The 24718-nt window shown below is 35.6% G+C and overlaps 1 protein-coding gene across 1 annotated transcript in view; it reads left to right on the top strand.

Moving 5' to 3' along the window:
• The window catches only part of TNIP3 (TNFAIP3 interacting protein 3), a 115837-nt gene that overhangs the window by 5824 nt on the left and 85295 nt on the right, over positions 1-24718 (top strand). The window contains exon 2 of the mRNA XM_063107475.1: positions 16506-16591. Coding sequence (XP_062963545.1) covers positions 16506-16591 — 86 coding nt within the window. The remainder of the gene's footprint in view (positions 1-16505; positions 16592-24718) is intronic.

Here is a 24718-nt window from a genome sequence, read left to right as displayed (position 1 = left end):
GGAAACTGCACGTGATTAGGACAAACATTGCTGGATTGTCTTTACCACACTTTTTAAGAAAACCTTATGATGGTGAAGTCCTTGAAAGTAAATTCCTCCCTGTGTTAACTACATTCTTGCTTTTCACTCGACTTCCATTTCTTAACCATGATTTGGAATCTGTATGTTGGGAGGCTAAAAGGGAAAGGAGCCTCAGTGTGTGGCAGAGTGAGAGAGTGCCTGGCCTCTCACCAGAGAGCAAGCATGTGGAAGCGTGGTCCCTCTTCCCAGGACACCCGCAGACCTCCTACACGTGAGACACACAGAGTCCACAGGAGCTTATTACTGAGTGACGCACTCAACTCATCCTTAGAGACAGGTTGGGTTTGCCCGTTCCCAAGCCTAAAGCTTGGAAGCTACCTTATGTTAGACTCTTTAATACTCTTGCTGAATAAATGAAGACTGCTTTCTTTTTCCCAAACTCAACTTGAAAGGTTTGTCTTTCTTCTCTAGTCTCATTTTGTCCTTTTTCTCCTTTTCGTTCAGACACTTGCACCCATTAAGACATGTGAAACTAATTTTGGATCAATCACTTTGAGGCACTGGTTTTCAAGTTTTATTAATTTTTTTCTAACTTATTTCCCTATTTTTCCCTGAAGGTGAATCACTAAACAAAATGCTCTTTTGTGAACAGTAAAAATTATTTAGTTGGCAGATAGCCAGCTTTTGCTTACAGTTGGTATTAAGTGACTTAGATGTACACAAGAAGCAATACAGCGCTGCACGGACCAGTAATGCTTTTATTTCATGGTGACATTCTAGAGGGTCCAGTTTCTCTTTTACAGTTGGAATGGTAGGAAGTAGTGATAACAAAGTTTGTCCTTTTCATAGACTCTTTCCCTCCCCTATAACATTTCCATGAAGTAAATAAAAATGGTGTCTTGTCCCATTATCCATTGACTAGCATCACTTTCCCCACCATCTATCCCATTGTTTTTAATGCAAATATCCTTCCTGCTTGGATCAGCAGACTCTGAAATATGCTTCTGTGCTTTCCCCACACCCTTTAATTTATGTGATTATCAAATAGAGAGGCACATGGCTTGAAACAAGATGGTCTTTGACACACTTTGGGAACACTTCAGCGTTTTAATAATAGCAGTCACATTCTGCATTTGCATAGCACTCTGTAACTTTAAAAGTACTTTCAGAAAATAAAGACATGAGTTAGATCAGAAGATTCCAGTTTGTAAGAACAGCTTAACTTTCAACCTTCTTGCTGTTGGCTGATGAATTTCTCCTTGTTCTTTTGACATCACACTAAAATGGCACATCCTTGTGAAACATTAATTATTTTTCTCACATGGGAGAAAAAAGGGTAAATATCATTTTGTGTTAATTCAAAAGATTTTTTTAAAGACATATTCAAAATACTTCAGGAGATCTTGAAACAATGGTATTTTCATATCAAATGTGTTTACTTTATTAACTCATGCTAAGGACAGACTGCTTACTTCCTAGGTTCTGTTTTATTTTATTTTACTTTTTTTATTTTATTATTATTATTTTTTTTTAGAATGATTGCATGTGCAAGCTACCTTGTATTATGGACTACTTTTTCTTTTCGAATTTTTAAAAAATACAGAAAAGCATAAAGAAAAATATAACACCTTCTTGACTTCACCACCCAGGATTGATATTTATAATATTTTGTAGTAAAAAAGATAATTGGGAACTTCCCTTTGTGATTCATTGACTTTACAAAGCATGTTTGTAAAAATGGAATTATAGTAGTGGGGTCATCATTAACTCACAGTGTCAATCTACTTCTCTGAAGTAACAGTGCCCGCTGTGATAGGAGCTCACGTGTAGCATAACAGTCAAACTTTGACACAATCTGTCTCCTCCAGCATATTGCCAATATGCTTTTTGCCATTTTATGCCTACCTGAAAAATGAATACTACAATATAAACAAATGGTGTAAATAACCCATAATAATTATTACTGGGTACTTTGTCAGCAAACATTTCATTCCTGAACTGGTACACATTTCTTTATTACTTTGGAGAGGTGTGTCATTGTTAATGATTATGCAGACTATTTTCTAGTTTAAGAAAAATATACATAATTCCTAATCCTATAACACTAGTGAAGCAGCATGGAGACTCAATATCATTTCCCATCTAAGTAAGAAAACCACTCAGCAACTCCTTTTTTAAAAGGTGACGGGCTGATTTCTAAATTATTTAAAAGGTGACTTTAAATGTTAACCTGGGTGCTAGCTCTCTCAGGGAAAGAAATAGGAAGATGAAACAGAGGAACATTCCTAGAAATGAGTGTGTGACCTATGTGGTCTTTACAGTAAATTATACTAATTCTAAATTTATGTTTATGTGTTGTGGCCCTATTAAGCTGATATAACTTTTCCATTAAGTGGGCAGGTGGATTTCCTGTAGTACCCCCGATTGCCTGAAGAGGTATATTGTTTTCTTGTGTTTCCATTACAACATAGAGACTAAGAGGGAATCCTCTGTGGTATTTTCACATAGGTCGTGAATCTTTTATCTGTAGGTTGTATTTGTATCAGCGAGGTGAATATTAATAGCCTCTTGGCAGCAGAGTGACTTTCTTAAAAAAGGGGTTTCCCTGTGTATGGGTGGATTAACCTTTCAAAATACATGTTTCTACTTAAGCCACTTAGTTACTGTTTGATTCAAAGAGTCCATAAAGACAAGGTCTCCGTACTAGACCTTGCAGTACACTTACCTAGATCTGAGAGGGACTTTCAGTACAGAACATGGTGAGTAACATGATGCCTTGTGCCTTTACTTTCATTTTGCTTACTTACCAGAGTTCGCTGAACCTTAATTTCTTTTTAAAATGCCTAAAGTTCTCGTATTCAAAAGGCACGTGTGATTGATTTTGAATTTGTAATATTAGCAATTAAGGTATGGTTTCATATGTTCCAGGTGGGAGATGGGATAGAAATTGTCATAAATGTAATAATGTGTGATGTTTTCTTTTAAAATTTTTATTTTAGAGCTTTTACCGGTTAGCCCCTTTGTCCACATGAGAAATAAGGTTTTAAGATAACATGTTTAACTATATGAATGTTATTTTATTTGCTTCATTATTTCTAGAAATTCTGTAAATATTAGCTAACTTTAACAATTCATATGAGTAATTTTGCTTATGGCTGTCCTCTTAGGAAATTACAGAGCTTAATCTTGATTAAGCATAATTAATACAAGCATCCATTCAATGTGTTCCAGTGCCAGGGGTAGTTTTCATTATATTCTTCGTGGTACTATATCATCATGTTAATGGGGAGCATAAAAAAAATTCTGAAAGAATGCATTTCTAACAAAAGTTACTGGACTTTTTTATATAAATAGTCCAATTTTCCACAGGAGATTGGAAAATAAACTTCGCTAGGAATAATTTCAGTGTAAATGGTCAAATTGTCTGCCTAGAAAGGTTAACCTTAAAATTCTGCAGTGGACAAAGGTAGACTAGATGCCTATGGGCATAGTGATGATGTTTTATTAATCTAGGAACATTAAGTTTCTGGTTTAGCCACACAATGGGCTGCACAATGATGAGGAACTTCACTCTTGGGAACTTCAGGTAACACACTGTTGCAGAAGCTCCGAGGGTGTTCTTAAAGTGAAATGGCATCCACAGACCTGTTGCCACAATGTAAGGCCTGCACAGGGCCTTAACAGAATGGGCAAGAAGTAAACACGTGTGGAATGAGTCAATGTTAACAAACTATTTTTAGATATAGTCTCCTGAATTTTTTGAGGCTCTTTTTTTAAAAATCAGAATTGTAGTATATTTTTAAAGTTCAGAAAATGAGAGAAAATATACCTCCTCATTTTCTCCTTTCCTTTTCACTTTGTCTCTACCTCTCTCTGTGTCTCTGTCTCTGTCTCCCCCTCACCTTGCCCCTGCTCTCTCTCTCCCACAAGTATACATTTAATTTGTATATCATTGGCTTCCAGTACAACTTTTCCATCGAAATTTGCAGCCACTGATCAATTTCCCAATTTTAATGAAATTAATAAGGCATGAGTGAGGAAGAAATAATAATTTTTAAACATAGGAAACTCAACGTTAAACTCAGTTCCTCCAGGTAAAGGAACCTAAAACACATATCTGTCAAAGAGACCTGTGGAACAATGTAGAAGAGACAGGCAAAGTTCCCATATACTTAATCAGCCAATGTCCCTGATTCCTTGAAAGTCCTGTGGGCCTCTTTAATCAGGTGGGAGTGGGGGGGGCAGGTGCACAGAGGTTAAGGTGAAGTGCTTACTAAGTTTTTTGTTAACTGAATACTTCCTGCTGAGGAGAAAATCTTAGTCCTCATTTTAACTGTTAACTTTTAAAAATTGCTCTTTAATGCTTTACTCTTCAGCTCATTAACTGTTAATTTCTAAAGATCACATTCTCATTAAAATTGAATAATGAAGAATTCTAAGAGAAAACCTTATTAGTCACGGTTGTTCTCCCATCTGTTTGGAGTTGTGACAGTTTGGATCTTACAACTATTTGTTTCATTAAGGATAAAGGCCTTAGAATAAAAGAAAATCACTTGTCATCCTTATGTCCTCAAGTCTTGCATAAAGAAGCAAGAATTAAAAATGTCTTTCTATTGAAATTGCACAGAGCAGGAATAAAAAATTAATTTTATTTGAAAATGCTACCAAGATTAAATATCCTCGTGGTTTTAAAAATAAAAGACATCACATGGCGGAAAATTATTCTAGTGGTTGCAAAACACAGTACAAACAAATAGAACCCTTGATTGATCTAAGAATGTAAAAAATCTTGGATGACAGAAACAGTCACAGCGAGGCAGTTAGTACACAGTTAATAGATTATTGTGGTAAGTAATTAAAGTTGATCATTTTCTGTCTTTACTAATATGACCTGTGTAAATTCTGCAAGAAGAAAGAACATAGTCTGTAATGTAGTAGTAAGCAGAGTAATTAATAAAATACATTTTAATTGGTAAAATACATTTGACCCCTTTCACAGCTTTAAATTATATTGTCAATTGCGAATGTGGTGAAATGTTTCCTCTTGATGTTGAATAAATATAGGTGAGTAGAATAGGTTATAGACAGATGTCTCTCAGGTAGATTGTGCACTTACACACTGTATTTAGTATTCTCTTCAGTTTGTTGCTGTATCCCCTTTTTTTCTGTCTTAGAGAACACATTTTCATTTTTTACAAACTTGGAAAGATGTTCATAAGTCTTCTGGGAAGATAACTTGCATTTTTTTAAATTTAAAAGTCAAGCGAACTGTAGATATTAAAATGAGAGAAACATTGTTCTGCTCAAATAGAAATGAGTATCCCTTTTTAACCTTTCTTGTAGAGAGAAACATAAAATATAGAAACAATATCAAAACAATCAAATTTCATTAATAATGAAAAGAAACACTTAATATCACTTAATTGAGAAAAATGAGTGGAAAGATTATCAACTTTAAAGTGTTTAATACAGACAAATTTAATCCCGCCTAAATATGGGTCAAAATAATAAGACAAATGTCTGCTTGGAGAGTTTTCTGCTGCTTGTTTTAAAACAAGGAAAACATCAAAAAATAAAACCATAAATGTTAACGTTAAAATATAATTCGTCTAAGAGGATTTTGAATTTCACACGTAATAGCCGAAAGATGGATTCTGTATCTGAAATCCAGTGCCAAGGAATCAAGTCTCATCTCAACTTTTCGTGATGAGCAGAGAGCATTCATTAAAATCACAGAGCCAAGCTCAGTCTTATTCACGATCACAGTTGAAGAGACATTTACTTTCATTTGAAGAATTGAGACAGGATAGTTTATTATATTTACGTTTGTTAATCTGGTGATAATCACCTGGATATAAAAATTACAAGGCAATTTCTGCGTAGCCCCAGGTACATAGGTTTAGCATATTTGATTGATCTTAATAATAATGATGACACATGATTATTTTTTGAATATATTGTCTCTTATACGGCTTCTCTCACTAAAAACTTGGTGCAGGTCAGAATAAACTATCCTCTCTCCTTACAGCTGCTTATGATCTGTTTAGTGACAGGAGTAAGAAAAAAAAGTATCACAATTATACAGATACCTACTGGGCTGGATGGATGGGAGAGCTAGGAAAGGTGTTCAAGGACCTCACAGCTTTGGCTACTCCTCACGTTCCGCCTCTAATAAGGCAATGATGATACATAGGTGTGGTCTCAAGGTACTCACTTTTTTTTCTAGTTTCTGTGGAGCCTTGTATTCCCCACCATCTTTCAACTATCCTTCATAAAATAATTAGAGCTACTCCAGCATTAAAGTTTGAATTATTGTTGTGCAAGACTAACTTTCAATTTGGTAATTATTTGCTAAGATGAACTACAATTTAATATATAATAATAAAACCAAATTTATTACTTGTAAACAAATCCTAGTACACAAAAATTCCTGATAAATTGACTCAGGCTGACCTTTAATACCCTTGCAAGTGGGTGAGAATATATCTGGATGAATCGGAACTGTAGCAGGAGGCTAAGGCTGGGGCCAAGGCTGACTCACCAGTAATGGATATGAAAGCGATTCATTACAAGTCTGACCTGAAGCACATTCACATAAACATTCTTAATCCCATATTCTCATGATTTTCAGCAGAGTAGTCAATATTCATAAGTAATAACATACATGATAATATTCATGTCCTAGAAAAATCAATTCCCCTAGTCTTTCCAGTGAGTTGTGAATATTAGAGATTTAGATTCCACCACATTTATTTAGAACTTACTATTTGTCAGGCAACAGTAGACAAATCATCTTGTAGTGCAGGTGAACTGGAAGTTGCTTTCAGATGCAGTATCTTGTTTAATGGTTATCTTCTTCTCTTTGAAGAAGGGAAGTATTTTCCTTACTTCATGGATAAGGACATTGAGGCTCAGAGTGCTGAAATAATATGCCAAAAGTCACGTGGCCTGTTGGGCATAAGAGAAAGTTTGGGATTCACATCTTTTGACTCTAAATTCAATCATCCTTCCAATACACATGTTTAAAAAGGCAAATTTTGCAATTTGAGGGACTTCAATGGAACTCTTCAGCAGAAATACATGATACAAGAATATTTTCCAAAAATTTGAACTGAGTAAAGACCCAGAATAAGAACATGCTTATTCTGCTGCAGAATGAGGGACCATTCTATAGACAAGATCCTCGTCATAGAATAAAAAATTGGCAACATTTTACTAAGCTTTTAAGACACATGCATCAAGAGCAATATAGCAATAATTCTGGAATGATCAATTTTCATAGCACTTAAATATTGGAAGGACTCTTGGCCTCTATAATGTCCAAGCTCTTCTCATTTCAAAGATAGCAATAAACACATCATTGGCTTATCCAGATGATATTAGCAAACTCAGTGACAGCCCTGATGGCAAACAGGTTCTTGGTCTCCTGACTCTTGGTTCAAGAACTTTTCCAATTTCATTCCCTGAAAGTCAGTTTTGCATATAGAAGAAACACAGGTGGCCTGATGTGATTGAGCTAGAGAGAAACTGTGGTGGCAAAAAAGCTTTATTGCTATAAAACAAAAGACTTCTTAGAAGGAAATAGGTGATAAAAGTCCCCTGATTTGACACCTTTCTCAGAAATATGAAATGGAAAAAAAAGAAAAAAAAGCTCTTTACCTCTGTTGGGTATTTCTTTCTTTCAATTTAGTCAATTTATGTATAACCAAAAATCTCTTTCTTGTTCTCAATTCCCCTTGAGTCATTACTGTAAATGACAGTGGATTGTGATTTTCCTCTCTTCCGAGTTCTTCCATACTACCATACTGCAATTAAAGGTCCTTCTACTTGTCAGGTACAGAAATCTTATTTGCTAAAGAAAATAAATGAATGAAAACATAGAAAATACGCTTTATTTTTTGAATGGCATTATCATATTCTTAAAAACTTTGAGTATTTGCCTAATTTTGCATAAAATTACATGAAATATTTTAATGGTATCTTAGCTCTGTAGTTATAAATTTAGGTTAGTTTTATAGTCACCTGATGTGCTTTATTTTTCCTGTTTGTAAGCTAAGTGGATTCCTTTATCTTATAACCCCAGGTCATAGGTTTGGATCCCCATACCAGCTAGCTGCCAAAAAGCACAAAAAACAAACAAACAAACAAACAAAAAAACACCTTCTATTAACCCATTAAAAAAAATTAAAAATAAATTTTTGTGAAGATGCAATGACTGATAGGGAGCTCTAGGAATAAGGCTTTTTGAACATGCAACCTGGTTATTCTATGTATAAAGAGTGATTTAGACTGAACTAAATGGTGAAAACATTATTAGAAAAACATTCAAGATTTTGTATTGAAAATGTCACAGTTCTATGCAGACTCACTGCTGGCACAATTAGTATTCTTCAATTCATTCATTCTATGTTTATGAGGCATTTAACATATTCCAGGCACTGTACTAGGTACTGGGGATTTGATTGTGAACAAAATGACACAGTCACACAGAATTTACAGTCTAGAGAAGAATAGCCTGGAGCAAATAGTCCCACATCTAATGAAAATAGTGAAATTACAATTACAATAAGTGCTACCACAGGGAGGTGCATACAGTTGTAAGAGTATATATTAAAGGAATTTATATAATACAGTAGTCAAAAAAGATTTATTTTTATTTATTTATTTTTTTTCCTCCTTTAATCACATGCAATGACCTGAGCTAATGTTACCCTATCCCTACTTTACAGATGGGAAAACTGAGAGATGAAGCAATTTGTTAAAGGCCACAGTGCCATTATGTGGCAGTCCTGGGAATTAAACCAAATAAAAAAGATTTATTTTTGAGGGAAGAACAACTCCCTCAAGTTCCAAGGTTGTGGCTGGAGGGAGCATGGCACCTTCAAGGAACTGAGAAAAAGGCTAACGGTGTCTGGAGGGTGATGGGAAAAAAGAGGTTGGAAGTTGCTTCTGGGTCAGTGGGGGACAGAGGAGCATTTTCAGTCATCATAATGATTGGGGGCCAGAGATGTCAAGCATTTGAAATACCAGGAAAGTTCCCACACAGCAAAGAACCATCACATCCTACTCAGTAGTGGCCCATCTGAGAAATGCTGAGCCCTTTAGCTATGTTAAGGACTTTTGTGCTGTAATGGAAAACCACAAAGGTGTTTTTTTGTGGGGGTGGGAAGAGGGGTAATGACAAGATCAAATATATGTTTTGAGAAGAGCATTATGGCTTCAACATGGAGAGCAGATTAAACGGAGCATGAACGGGAAGGGGCAGACCAGTTAGGACTTTACCATAATGGTCCAGGCAAAAATTAATGGTGTTGTCAGTGGTTTGAGAGCACTGGAGAGAACCTATAAGATGCTTGAGATTATTTCTCATCAGCCAACATAATAAAACACGAAGCACAAATAAAAGTTCGTTTGACCATTTAGCTCCCCAATTCATTCTTCAGTTTTATGCAAATCACTTAATTCTGCTTTAAAGAGAACGAAACATGGAGAACAAACAGCTTCTGTATTGCTCTCCTGCCTTAAGCATTAACCCAGTAGTGATCACACTACAGTCCCCAATGCTGACACTATATATTTGCCAGTAATAGTCACAGACTTTTAGACTTCAAGGAGTACCAAAAATGATCTAATAAGGCCTAGATTCTTCAGAAGAAGACTAACACTCAGAAATTGGCATGCTCAAGATCACACACCTAGTGCATTTAAGAATCAGACTAGCAACAAATAGGTAAAAAGAGAAAATAATATGATTTCTAATCTAGGGCTTTTTTTCTTCACACTTTTTCTTACTGATAATAGCAAGGATCTTAAAAAAGTTTCTCATTACCACCTACAGACTGGCGACAAATATCGTATGCCTTGGAAATTACAAAAAAACATGGAAAAGGAATTTTCATGAAGGCTGCTAAAAGTAAAAAGGAATTTTTTAAAGAACATTGTGTTTTATTTGTTCACATTGCTCTTTCTAAACATTAAATTTTAATGCTCTCAGGCAGGACATTCATTCACTGGTTTACCACAGTCCCTACCACCACCTATTGTCACTAATTCATGCTAGTTCCTGACTCTGCAGGCATTTTCCCACTCTTGACAGAAACGACTGCTCTTTTTTCAACCTCCACTCAACCAGCTCACAGCATGATTCACCATCTGTCCATTCCCTCTGTGAAACATACAGAGTGGCACTCAAAGCGTGCTAAATGCTCACAGCTAAGGACATTCATTTGTTTCCACCAGTAAAAGTCAAGTGGTACGTTTACCAAGGGTCAGCTTTGTTCGTTCCGCCAAGCTACTGATGACAATTTTACTTTTTACTTTTTTTTGAAATCACATAATTTAAACAAAATTTATGTAAGCTGATGACACATGAGTACAAAAAGGTAAAAGAATTGTTGTTTCTTTATAAGCTAATTTGAGAGCCTTGGAATGATCCAATAAATATGGGTTACTAAATTTAAATTGGATGTGGATGAAGCAAATACAAAAGATTGGGAAAATTTCATAAAAATTTAAAAGCATTTTGTTTTCAGACTGTTTCGTAGGTGCTTAAAATTCTTATTCCCTTGCATAGAAACTAAAACTAGAATTCACAGAGAATTCATTGTGGGCCAGAAAGCCCACGTGGAGAAGCATCAGTAGATCTGTACTTTAAAAAAGAGGGCTTGAGTATTATGTGCACTTACATATTTTAAATTACACTGAATTAATATGACATTAATATATTATTCTTTAATGGGTCTTAGTTTTAATCAATTTTTTTGATTCACTGACTACCTGTAGGTCTCTTATGTGATCAGTATGAAAGGATTTTATGTATTCTTAAATGCCAAAATTTAATTTCTAAAAAAATCAATATAAGTGCTTTTATATATGTGTGGGAATGTACATATATATGTATATGTACATTTTTCAGCATATCTTATAGAATCTTCACTATTATTTTCATGTATAGATATAAGGATAATAATTTTCATGATGGTTTAGTACTTACTGAGGACATTCCATCCTAAATATATTGAACCTGGTTAACATTTAATTTTGAATTTAGTAAAGGCAGATACTGGAATGAAAAAGAGTTTGTAGGCAAGTCTTATGAGGTCTAAATCGTATGCCCCAGAGAGAACATCTTGTACAGATAAAAATTACTTGTCATCTTCTAGTCCTTTCTGTCTTAAGTAAAGTTTTCAAGGCTTTGATTGTACTTACAATTTTGACACATTCCAATGCTATAACACAGACTTGACCAACATAACAAACTTATACCATCATAGAAGAATTCTTTGGCAGTTTTTAATGTGATGTTCTCAAGGTCTGTAAAGTCTATTTTTATAGACTTTGATTATGACCGGTAATACTCACACCCTAGCCCTTGAACCTGACTTTAGAAATCCAAGTGTATTAAAAGCTATCATCATGAATGGTGAAAAGCTCATAAAACTTGGTTTACTCCCCAAAGTAAGTTTATCCTCTAATGTTGGGTTATTTTGGAACTGTGGATTGTGTGAACTTCTGCTTAAACAATCAAACAACTCATGAACTTCACTGATGCACTGAAATTCATCCAAAAATTGAGGACATATTTTGCTTAAGTTAAACAGAAAGCAACAGCTGCTTATTTAGCAGTGTAGGAACTCCTTAAACAGAGGAGAAAGAGGAAGAGGAGAGGAACATAAAGGAGAAAGTAGTCAAATGATGGAAACAAATAAATGTGTTTGCTTTTAGCTTGAGAGGATGCTGTCAGCCAGCATCTTTCTTCTATGGTCTTTAATTGTAAATCTTCTTTGTTTTCAAAAATCGTGTTTGGTTCATACATGTCTTCTCCAGGAAAACAAAATTATAGAACAACTTTAGGTAAAAATTTAAAACCTTTTGGATTCAAATATCTTGATATAAAAAAAGGCAAAAGTAGAACAATGTAAATAATCCACTAAAAATATCTGAGAAACCACTGTTGGCTATAGTGAGTCCTATTATCCCTAAGGTCTTAATTGTCAATGCCACCTATTTTTCATTTTACCATCTTCTCTCCTGTACAGTTAGGTGTCATTCCTTCATTCTTCTGTTTTTAAAATACTAGGCCCTCACCATAAGTTTGGTACCATGCTGGGCCCTGGGGATACGAAAATAAGAAACACCTGGTTTTTGGCCTCTAAGACTGTCATCCTATTTTCTCCACAGAGTGATGAATTCTTTGAAGGCAAGCACCTATATCTTTACTTGAAATCTTAGAGTCATAGAATTTTAGAGTCAAAAGAGGTCTTAGAAATAATCTATACCAACCCCCCATACACCAAGCTCTCCCAAGATGGCTGAGAGTCCAGATGGTGAACTGACCAGAATTATTTACCACCTTCCTGCTAAAACTCCATTAAAATGACACCCATTAACAATTACAGAATACTAACCACATGCCAGGCACTACTGTACCAATTTTACACATATCGCTGTATTTAAGCCTCATAGCCGTCTTGTGAGGCAGGTACTATTATTACCCTCATCTTACAGAAGAAGAAACAGAGGCACAGAAAGATCGTCATCTCCCTGTTCAGAGTCAGTAGAGGAGCAGGGATTGTACTTGGACAGTCTCACTTCTGAGCCTGCTCTTAACCACTATGCTGCTCTGCTTCTGTAGATCAAAGAAAATGTATTTTAAAAGGCAGGTTATTAACAAGGGAAGAAAGCCAACTCTATTAGTTTTCATCCTATGATATTTTTAAGTCAGCTGATATTATGTAGCTTGACTTTCTTCATCTTATTTATCAAACTTTAACCTGTTAATTTAGGCCTTTTCTAAGAATTTCCAAAAGAATATGTGCCATATTTCTAGAAATAATTTCAGAAGAGGGGTTTCCATATTTAACTCATAGCAGCTTTGCTGGAATAAAGTAGATGCATTACGGTCACTCCCCTTAGTAACAATGATAGCATACTAAGGTTCTATGTCCCATGGACCACATACATGAACATATCTGAGCAAAATTATGGCTTCTCAGATGACCCTGCAGGGCAGAGAACAGATGTCACAGACATGAGAGAAAGGCAAGATCTGTTACTTTTTATCTGAAATCTAACAGAAATAAGAATACAGCAGGCAGACCCTGTGCACGACAATCAAGCAGTAGAAAATTGACTAGTTATATTTTAAGCACTTCAGGATGAAATATCTGAGAAATCAATCTTGAATGGGCAAAGATTAAGAGGGGTCAGGTACCCATCTTTTTTTTTTTTTTTTAATCTTTCTACTGTTTAGTATTAAGATACAATTTGCTTTTATGAAAGTCCACAGTGTATGTATCTTACTTGGTGGTTATATTTAGGATCTGTTTCAAATATTCAAATTGTTTAGCAAAGTAAAAATGTTTTGAATTACATTATACAAGAAACTAATGAAGGATAGTTAAAGGAAACTGCAGTGTGCTACTAAAATCGGGAGTTCCGACTGCAGTGTCTCCCGGTTTGTTATATTGGGTGTTTTCCTACTGTCTGTTTGTAGGTCCCCACACCAGCCAATAAAAATTTAGAAAGTTCATAATCTCCTCTCTGGATTGATTCTATGCTTTTTGCTCAGTGAAAAATTGTAGAAGAGAGAACTTAAGCAGAATTCCTTATCTTATGGTTTAACGTCACCCCAACATGTAATTAGCAGAGATAAAGTTCAGAGAGGCATGCAAATGTTTGCTAAGTCCTATGAGACTTCTGAAGTTGCTCATTTTGTCTAAGATTTTTAAAAAATGAGGTGCTGGGGCCCCACCTGGGGAACCAGGGCATCGAGTCAGGGACTGGACACCCCACCCACAACCAGGCACACCGCCAGCACCAAGGATCAGGCCAAAAACATCACCTCTGTGTGGGTGGCCTGCCACAGCCACAACAGTAACCATGGCTGCTGCAAAAGTGGTCAGACGTCACAACCACCACACAGAAGGTCCACCAGCCACTGGAGTGCATTGACGCAAGGACAGTCACCAGCAGAGACCAAAGAAGAAAAGAGGATATCTCTCTCCACACAGCCCATTCCAGAGTGACAGAAGAAACATCTGCTTTATGATAATATTAGGGGAACTGAACACACCTCTCAGCATTGGACAGATCATCTAGGCAACAAATCAACAGAGTAACCATTACTCTTTCAGGAGGAGAGAGAAATTTAGGGTTATCAGTGGTGGGACGGAGAGAGAAGGGATAGGGAGAGATTAGACAAGAGGCATAAATAAGTACAATTTGTAACAATATACATACTAATAATATTGATTTGATCAACCTGTCAACGTTGAATCCCAAAAATACGTATAATCAATTATGATTCAATAACAACAACAACAACAAAAATGAGATGCTGGTATTGAGAGGGCTCTGTGTCCTCAGGCTAAGCTTGATTTTATTTATTTGCTTCCACTTGAAAGAGAAGCCCTTTTAGTTGCTGAGTGTCTTTTTTCTGATTGTCTCCTTTGTTACTGTTCAGTTAGAAAAACACCTCTTTCTGTGGAAATGAAAAGGAATTGTGTTGGAAACAAACTATGGGAAATTATAATTATGCCTGGGATATTGTCTTTTCTGATTATCACTAGTTGATATTTTTTGGATAGAATAATAACAAATGTAAAATTCCAGCCTATGAAATTCTATCCAGAAAGAAAATGCAATATTTGTTAAAATAATTAATCCCTTTGAGATGATACCTGTCTTGTCTGTTGCCTTGTCTATCTTAAACTATAAAATTTTAAGTCTAGAGATTTCCCTTTCCATATGACATTTTGGGAATTTAATACCAGAGTTCAAATAATACAATGCCATTGCCTAAGTAATGTATTTTATGAGACTTCATTTGTAATGTAAAAATATTTCATATTACTTTAAAAATATATTAGTATTAAAATAAATCTCATTTTATTTCATACTTGAAATTTCACTTGTACAATGTTCAATTATGTAACAATAGAAAATCACAGACTAGGAGTAAAATTGCTTGTCGCTTAATTCTAGATTAGCCATGAATTAGCCAAGTCATTTGTCCTCTCTGAATTTCTGTTTCCTCTCTTGTAAAATGATGGTTATAATTCTTAGAATATTCTCTAAAGTTTCAAGTTCTGATATTCCAGGACTCCATGTGTAATTGCAGATACACTGGTAAATTAGCATTTATAAAATTTTTTTTTAGGAATAATTAAACAACCAAGGACATTTTTAAAACCTTACTATAAATTTATATTATTTAATTTATTAATTCAGTTTATAAAACCTCATCTTTCAGAAATAGGCACTTATTGCCAAGCCACTCTTTATCAGGTAGCATGTCAATTGCTTTCCTCTTTAATGCAGTAAGTTGCAGAATTGCATATCTCCAAAATGCCACATGAAGAAGCTGGACAGCTTTGCAATTTTGCGCAATTAAAAGATAGCTGTACTTGTTGGTGGTCCAGTTCCTACAACAGTCCTGAAAGTCATTTGCTTTCATCTAGTAACTAGCTACTATGGTGGTAACAGATGACTTTTAAACAGCTGTCACAAGCTGAAAACAAAACAAAACAAGCCACCCACCCATGTTATGTACAGACAGCTTGCCAATAGCTGAAATGAATCCTTCTTGGAGCATTTTAACAAACAAACTTTTTTTAATGGTTGTTACAATTAAACAGAAATTCACAAAACTCAGAGAAGTTGGCTTCATGTTTCCCGTAGACCTAATTCCCTATATTTTCTAATGGGATCTCAGTAATTAGTGGTTTTCCAGGTGCATTTAAAATGTGTTAAGTGCCTGCAGGAATTGGCTTTTTAAAACATGCACAAGCCTTCAAATTTTTCAATCTCAAGATTATACTACACGCCCCACAAGGAACTATGCTGTCTTATGTTTGTCCACAGTTTGGTGCTTAAGTTGCAATTAATATTAAATAGAAAAAAAATGAAAATGAAAAAATTCTGTGTCATAGGCACAGTTTTTCTTTTTTTAATTCCTTCTCTTTTAATTGTCACATTGCCGGTTTCCTTGTTATCCTGAAAATCATGAAAGTAATCACTAACTCCTACTGGAGAAAAAGCTGGGGTGAGTGGTGTTCTGGGAGGAGAGCTTTTAGGGTTTGGGGGTTCTTAGGCACTCCTGGAGAACTCATTCCTGGGCTGTGGCTAATTGAACTACAAACATGTCAGTCTGACAGCTGTAACGGCTTATGCCTTATGTGTTGCAATGTCTAGCTTTCTTTTACTTGCTCCTGGACAATTTCTCCCTGTCATGAGACTCTGCCTTCGCTGAAAGACTGAGCCTGTGTTTACACCTGTGTTTACCTTTGATTGAAACTAGGCAGACGTCAAGTTTGTGGTCTGTCTTCTCATGACTGGCAGGGCTAAAAACAAGACGTGAGAATAAAAACATGGCTTTTGATGAAAAATGCACTCAACAGGTGGTTTTCTCCTCTGGTGACTGACATAGTTATCTTCCCTTGAGACACGCCTGAGCCTCATGTCCTCTATATTTTTGCTTTCAGATTCCATGTGGACGCCTCATAAACAAAAATGAGAAACACGATGAGAAACTGGTAATGTTCACCAATCAGTCTGAAGATTCTGAAAGGTAATAACATTTTATTTAGAAGTTATATGCCCCTAATAGTAATGTACTGATTAGAGCATGTTTGCTTTCAGACAGAGATGACAAGTCTATTAAGATAGGAAGAGAACTATCTTGGTGGAACCTCATAGCGTAGGAAAGAAAAAGACGATGGGTCATGGTGTGGACTATTTAAACACCTTTCCTTTTTTTGCTCTCTGACAAGCAAGAGTCATGGCAGGTTATGGAGGTTATTTGGTTTTTAAAGTATTTGGTAAGTTTCCATTGACAAGCATTGGTGCTCAGGATGATTTCTCTTCAACTGAGCAAGTTTTCTCCTAGTAAACAACTCTGTTTCACCAGTAAGGTAAAGAAATAGCTTTATTTTTTCTCCTAATTTGTTTAATCTTTAGTTCAGGTACAGGGTGAGAAGTTTACTAAGAACCTTATCAAGAAATTGCTTCCTCAGCCTCTTTCAACATTCCATCACTCTTTCCAGGATTTTCTCAAGCCCCATTCTACTCATTGGCTCAGAGTTATTTCTTTACTTGTCTTTGACACCTTTTATGTGCACAGTATTGTGCTAGCTGCTTGCAGAAGATGAATCAGATACTGCCCTCAAGCTGCTTGCACATACCTGAGTAAAATACATGTTCTCATTTTACCTCATAAAAGAAGCACAGATAAACTGCTCTTGGGAAGTCAGAAGAAGGTGAGATTTTTAGATATAAGAATGGAGCATGAAGAAGTTGTTTGACCTAATTTCCAGCAAAGAGAAGATGGAAAGAAAGATGGAAAAAGAGAAGTCTTGCCTCCTCAATAAGATTTTATCTACCTTAAGGGAAAGACTCAGCATACAGCAGTATATTCCCCTTGAATATTGGGGGTCTACAATAAGCATTGATCTATTTCATATAACATTCTATGAAATGTAAGTAAAATATAAATTGACATCACAGGAGTTGTCTAAGGATTAACTCATTATATTGACAACCTCTAAGATACATAGATGTTATAGAAACATAAAATAATATGTATGATGTTTAATGATTTCTAGGAAAGGTGATACCCCATTTTCTTTCAGTAGCAGAAGTAAATATTTGGCAAAATTTTACAGTTTGAAAAAGAATAAAAGAGGGAAGAAAGGAAAGAAAGAAAAAAGAAAGGAAGGAAGGAAGAATGAAAGGGAGCAACCCATTATTAATACAAAGAGGTAGGGTCACCCCCACTGTCCCCCCATACCCACAAGCCATCTGCTTCCATGAGGAGAATTGTAAGGACTCTGTAAGCTCCTGAACACCACTCTGTTGCCTCCTCTTGACAGCAATGCATGTTAATGTTTAGATTCTATTTACCAATGACAGAAATTACAAATAATTTAGTAGTTAACATATTTTTTTCTGCAGTGGCTAAAAATTTGTATTTCTGAGAAAAAGGGAGAGGGATAGGTCCTTTGATAGTAATCTAAAATGTTCAGGAGATGATTTTCAAGTTAACCTTTAAGGTGTATATGACTTGGGGTGCAGAGGGAAGGACGAGGAGACAAGGCATATTCTACAGTCCCTGCCTCTGTCTCCGTGGAAGTGGGAAAAAGAAAACAGAAGAGAGATGAGGGCAAACGGGGCAGCAACAGGAGAGCCAGTGCCTGCATCATTTTTCCCTCTTTCTCTCCTGAACTCGCTCCTCTGGAATGAAAACTCTGTAGGTTCTGCAAGGGTAAAACCTGCCTTCTCTTGAAGTATTATATGTTGGTTCTATGGTTGCTATACCCAGCTTCCTTTCAAAGAAAAAGTAAAGGAGTGGAGGAAACAACGTTGATTCTCAGTGTGGGGGATTACCAAAGTAAAAACAATATTTTATAGTTTTTATATCTCCCTTTAAAATAGCCTTGAAGCATGTTGTTTTAAAAGCAGCCCTACTCATCACGTGAAGATCCTTGGGTCATCCTTTTTTTTTAGTTACTCTCATAAGCCCAGTTCCTCATTTTAACTTTTTCTAAAGCAGATGTTTCCCTGTCCTCACATTTATTTTTGAGAAGTGCATTTTTAAAAAGTGGATTATGCATTCAGAAAAGTACAATTATAACTTAGCAAGGAAAACTATTATGATTCACTTTAGCCTGAAGTAGAGCTCATCTCAGAAGAACAAAATGAATCCAAGTTCTCATGAACTGCCCCCTTATCTGGCGCTTAACTCATTCAAGATACAAGTCATTCAACCTAGTATTAAACATGACCGAATACCATCAGTTATTCATTGCCTTCTGGTACCAATATACTGGTTTTCAGATGCACTAAGGAGCTCTTATGTCTTTTCCTATATTCAAACCATTCAAATGTCTTTATGTAAAACACTGGCATACTTTAAGAATATTAAACAATACTTTTGTCTTTATTTATTTTTTTTATATGAATAGCACACTCCCTTCCAGATGCAGTATTTAACAGCCAAACAGCTGCTGGCTATTAAAACTCTCTTAAAGCTCCATTTATTTGTTCCTAAAGGGAAGAGAAGTGTAGGGACATTTATGAGGTGACAGGCAGATGTTTTAGTTGGAGCAAGACGATGTATGTGATAAGTGAAAACTAAAATGATCATTTGTATGATATCAGCATTTTTACAATTCTTTTGGCTTCTTTATTTTTAACCACCTTCTTACCTGACCCTAGATTAAACTATTCTAGAAAGGCAAAATAACAGGCCATTTATATAGTTGCTGGCCACACTGGAGAGAAGTTAATGGTATTATACACTTTTTCATGAAGACAGAAATCCTTAAAGATTATTTTCTGTCCCTTCATGTTATTTTCTTAGAAGAGAAATCTATTTCGAAAAGCTGAATAAGTATTTTTAATGACACAAAGAACATCATAGATCATCATAATTTTTCTCACAAATTTTACTAATTTGTTTATTTATTGCAATATAAATTTCAGAAATTACATTTCTTCCAATTAATAAACATCAAAGTCACTTTGGGTTTCTGGGCAACAGTCTGATTAAGTTTCTTCTCTTTCCAAACTAAGAAAGTAGCCTCTCAACCATGTGTTTATGTGTAATATATTAAGTGAAATTAACTTTTCTGGGGTGGATAAATTTACAGAGACTTAAGAGGAGGGGCTTTGGGAAAACTTGTGCTTTTAGCCGGGCTCCATAAAGCACATTTCGGAAAAGCCTCTTCCATGCAAACAACACCCATGGGATAAACACCAACTTTCCATTTTCTGAGGCCTTGCTTATACAGAAGGCCCAGAAAGATATCTACAGTGTATCTTTTGTTCTTTTTAAAATATTTTCTGATTGCAAAAACTCTTGGATTCAATGTAGCGATCACTTGTAAAGCTGTTAGTATGTGCTAGGAAGTATTTGGGAGATATTGCTGGCAAGAACAACAAATTAGAATTTTCCTTAGAATCAATTTATTTATTTGGGAAAAGTATACCGCCTGCCAGCATGAAATTTGAGTGTCTGGAGACTGGAAATCGGCCAGTTTTTATCTCAGTGGAAATGTCTTTGATAAAAGCTGTGGAGGCACAGAGCTTGCTTGGAGGTCTGTCTATGTAGGCCGCAGGCATGTAGGAGACAAGATGTAGGCAGTTGAATAAGTTATAAGTCTGTTCTTTTTGTGTGTGGCAACTGTTAAGGGTTGCTGTCTTTTTGCAGAAGGCTTCAGAGTTACTCCTTCTACTTGGTAATTAAAATGCACAGACCCTCGAAGACAGTACACTGAGTTTCTGTGGCTTGAATTTGAAGCAGTTCCAAGCTGATTAACATGATGGAATATATTGCATTAGCAAAATTCTCATTTGCAGGGCAATTTGGAAATACCAAATTCGCAACTCTCTCTGGTACTCTGACAAAAAGTTATGTAAATACATTAGGTGAGGAAATAATGGGAGAAAAAATGAAGGGACTCAAGTTTGGAAAATTCAATTTGGTTTTGGTTTGGATCTTTTCTCTTTTATTCCTTCACATAAATTGAAAATTTAAGGCTGCTGGGTGAGGGAGCCATGTGGAGCCGCAGTTCTGCTGGCTGGCACCAGGGAGGGGGGCAGGGGGAGCTCACCTACGCAATGCCGGTTCAGGGCACCAGGGCATCACATTACATCAACAAGCTCACGTACAAAGACCATATGATCATCTCAATAGATGCTGAAAAAGCATTTGACAAAATTCAACATTCCTTCATGACAGGCTCTCAACAAATTATGTATAGAAGGAAAATATCTTAACACAATAAAAGCCATTTATGACAAGCCCACCACCAGTATTATTCTGAATGGTGAAAAATTGAAGGCCTTCCCCTTGATAGGAACAAGACAAGGATGTCCACTCGCACCACTTCTATCCAACATAGTGCTGGAGGTACTAGCTAGAGCAATCAGGCAAGAGAAAAAAATAAAGGGAATCCAGATTGGAAAAGATGAAGTCAAACTTTCTCTATTTGCAGATGGCATGATACTATATATAGAAAAACCTAAAGACTCTATCAAAAAACTCCTAGAGCTGGTTAATAATTTCACTAATGCTGCAGAATACAAAATAAATGCCCCCAAATCAGTAGCATTTACATACTCAAATAATGAATTAACAGAAAGAGAAATAAAGAAAGTAAGCCCATTTACAATTGCCACAAAAAAATGATACCTAGGGATCAATTTAACCAAGGAGGTGAAAGACCTCTACAGTGAGAATTACAAACCACTTCTGAAAGAAATTAAAGAAGACACAAAAAGATGGAAAGATATTCCATGCTCTTGGATTGGAAGAATTAACATTGCGAAAATGTCTATACTACCCAAAGCGATCTACAGATTCAATGCAATCCCCATCAAAATACCAATGACATTCTTCACAGAAATGGAAAAAACAATCTTACCTTTCATATGGAAAAACAGAAGACCCCAAATAGACAAAGAAATCCTGAGCAAAAAAAACAACAAAGCTGGAGGCGTAACTCTGCCAGACTTCAAATTATACTACGAAGCTGTTGTAACCAAAACAGCGTGGTACTGGTATAAAAATAGACATTCAGACCAGTGGAGTAGAATTGAGCATCCAGAAATCACTCTTCAGGCTTATAGCCATCTGATATTAGACAAAGGCAACAAAAATCTACATTGGGGAAAATATTGCCTCTTCAACAAGTGGTGCTGGGAAAACTGGATATCCATATGCAGAAGAATGAGACTAGATATGCATCTCTCACCATACACTAAAATCAACTCAAAATGGATTAAGACCTAGGTATAAGACCCAAAACTGTAAAATTACTAAGGGAAAATGTAGGTGAAACACTTCAGCAGTTAGGTCTGGGCACAGACTTTATGAACATGAGCCCAAAAGCACAAGCAGCAAAAGGAAAAATAAACAAATGGGGCTATATCAAACTAAAAAGTTTCTGCACAGCAAAAGAAACAATCAACAGCAGAATGAAAAGACAACCTACAGAGTGGGAGAAAATTTTTGCCAACTATGCATCTGACAAAGGACTAATATCCAGAATATACATAGAACTCAAGCAGCTATACAGTAAAAAAAATAAATGACCCAATTAAAAAATCAGCAAAGGAGCTGAATAGACGTTTTTCAAAGGAAGACATACAAATGGCCAACAGATACATGAAAAAATGCTCAACATCACTAGTCATCAGAGAAATGAAATTTAAAAACACATTGAGATACACCTCACCCCAGTTAGACTGGCTATAATCAAAAAGATGGTGAATAACAAATGCTGGTGAGGCTGTGGAGAGAAGGGAACACTATTGCACTGTTGGCGGAACTATAAATTAGTACAACCACTTTGGAAAACAATTTGGAGGTTTCTCAAACAACTACAGATAGATCTTCCATATGATCCAGCAATCCCTCTTCTGGGTATATATCCAGAGGAATGGAAATCATCATGTTGAAGAGATACCTGCACTCCCATGTTTATTGCAGCTCTGTTTACAATAGCCAAGATATGGAACCAACCTAAATGTCCATCAATAGATGACTGGATAAGGAAACTGTGGTATATATACATTATGGAATACTACTCTGCCATAAAAAATAATGAAATACTCCCATTTGCAAAAACATGGATGAACCTGGAAAAACTTATGTTGATTGAAACAAGAAAAGCACAGAGGGATAAATACCTCATCTGCTCACTCATATGTGGGCTCTAAGAGAGAAAGGAAGGCAGGAAAGAAAGACCACAGTAGTGCTGTGATCCAACAGAGGGAGGGAACATTCCTAGGGCCACAAATTGGTGTTGAGGGGAGAAGGGGAAGGGGAGGGAGGTTGGGGGATAATTGGGAGGGGACAAAGGGTACAAAAATAATTTCTGGTAATGGGTATGCCACCAGTATGAATCTGGCCCCCACATCATGGGCAGGAGCGGGGACAGTCGGCTTTGTATCTCATGAATATTTGCAATAAATAAATAAATAAATAAATAAATAAATAAAATGTGAATTTAGAATTTTAAAGGTCGAGAAATATCTCAAATTTTTTTTTATTTGGGAATTCCAAAGAGTTTGGCCTCATTTTCCTACCAAGTATTTTTTTGCCCCTTTTTAATATCAATATCTGGGATTAGTTCTCTTATTAATAGACTTTTTCATGAGCTTAATTTTTAAAAAATAGTACAATCTTAAACCAAGTTCAGGTCACTGTAGATTATTCAGAAGATTACACAAATGCAATTTTGTTCTTTCCCATTAAATTTTTTTTTTCTCCCTCCGATATCTAAGTAACATCAAAGAATACTCTGGAAATTGGGTTTTACCTATAGTCCTTTTCAGCTAAATTCCACTACAAATGGTTTCTGTTATCCTGAATTTAAAACTGAAACTATACCGACCTGGAAGGAAATTTGGCATACAGTTTATTTTAACCTCCAGCAATACAGTCTTATTTAGAATATTATGCATAATTTCCTCCTCTAATTAAAAGATTACCAGTTAATTAACAAAATGTTATATAACTCAATTTTCTCTTTTGCTACCATAGACATTTTCTCTGTGGTCCTATAAATATGACTCTATGTTTTCTTAAGGAAATGGAGGAAGAAACTAATATTTGCTGAACATTGGCTATTTTACCAGACTGTAGTGGGCACATCACATAAACAATTTAATGTAACACTTTCAAAAAAAAAAAAAAAGAAAAAAAGAAAATTTAAATTTAATACCATCAGTGGATGGGTTGTTCATCTCTGGTAGGCCTGCACTTGGTGTGCTACATATGGGTCTGTTCAAATATGGGCTTATTTCAGAGAATAAGCAAGAGAGGTCAAGAATTCGTTTGAAATACATTGAATACAGCTCACTTTCAGTGATCTATATTATTTGCTAGTTTTCATATTGACATAAGACTCTAACCATCACTTCATATATAGTGCTCTGTTAGACAGGATTATAATTACTTAAATCACACATCACCTCACTTTCTAAGCCAACTGAACTAGAGAATTATTTTTCCATTTCACATCTAGGAAATATGTCTAAGCCAGGGATATTTCTGGTTTCCAAACCCAATTATTTGCATTGTTCCTACTATATAAGTTCCTTCATTCTCTTTATATTACCATACCATTGTTATCAATTGTCACAGAAAATACCAGCAAAATGAAAATGCAAAATGAAATTTATTTTAAGATTCAAACCATTTGGTGATTTTCCTTTTTTCCTTATATTTTTCTTGGTGCTACATCACACTTTGTTTTAGAACACAACAGTAGGCTGTGCCCTGGTACACAAACAGGAAGTTCAATGTAAATTTTAGCAAGAAAACTTAGATGAGTTTCTGCCCTATACCATCATTATTATTAATGCTTGAATATGTTACTATTGGGTGCTATTATTCATAATCATACCTCATATTTATGTAACGTTTTGCACAGTTTGGAAAATCTTTTCATATTTATATCTAAATTTAGAGTAGGTTACAATTTACATAGAAAGGTAAACTTCAGTGTGTGGTTCTTATTTCCAATTTTATCCACATCTTATCCATTGATTGGCTAGTTGCTCCTACAGGAAAAGAACTGTTCATGGTGAGGGGCGTGTGGTAAGTGCTCTGAAAATGTTTATTGAATGGATGGACAAGTGGAGCCCAATGTAGCCTGTAACGTTGCTCTGCTCCTATTCTAAGCAGAGC

This window comes from Cynocephalus volans, chromosome 9, assembly GCF_027409185.1.
Source record: "Cynocephalus volans isolate mCynVol1 chromosome 9, mCynVol1.pri, whole genome shotgun sequence".
NCBI lineage: Eukaryota > Metazoa > Chordata > Mammalia > Dermoptera > Cynocephalidae > Cynocephalus > Cynocephalus volans.
The sequence above is the reverse complement of the archived record's forward strand: the minus strand, read 5'-3'. Positions and strand labels throughout refer to the sequence as shown.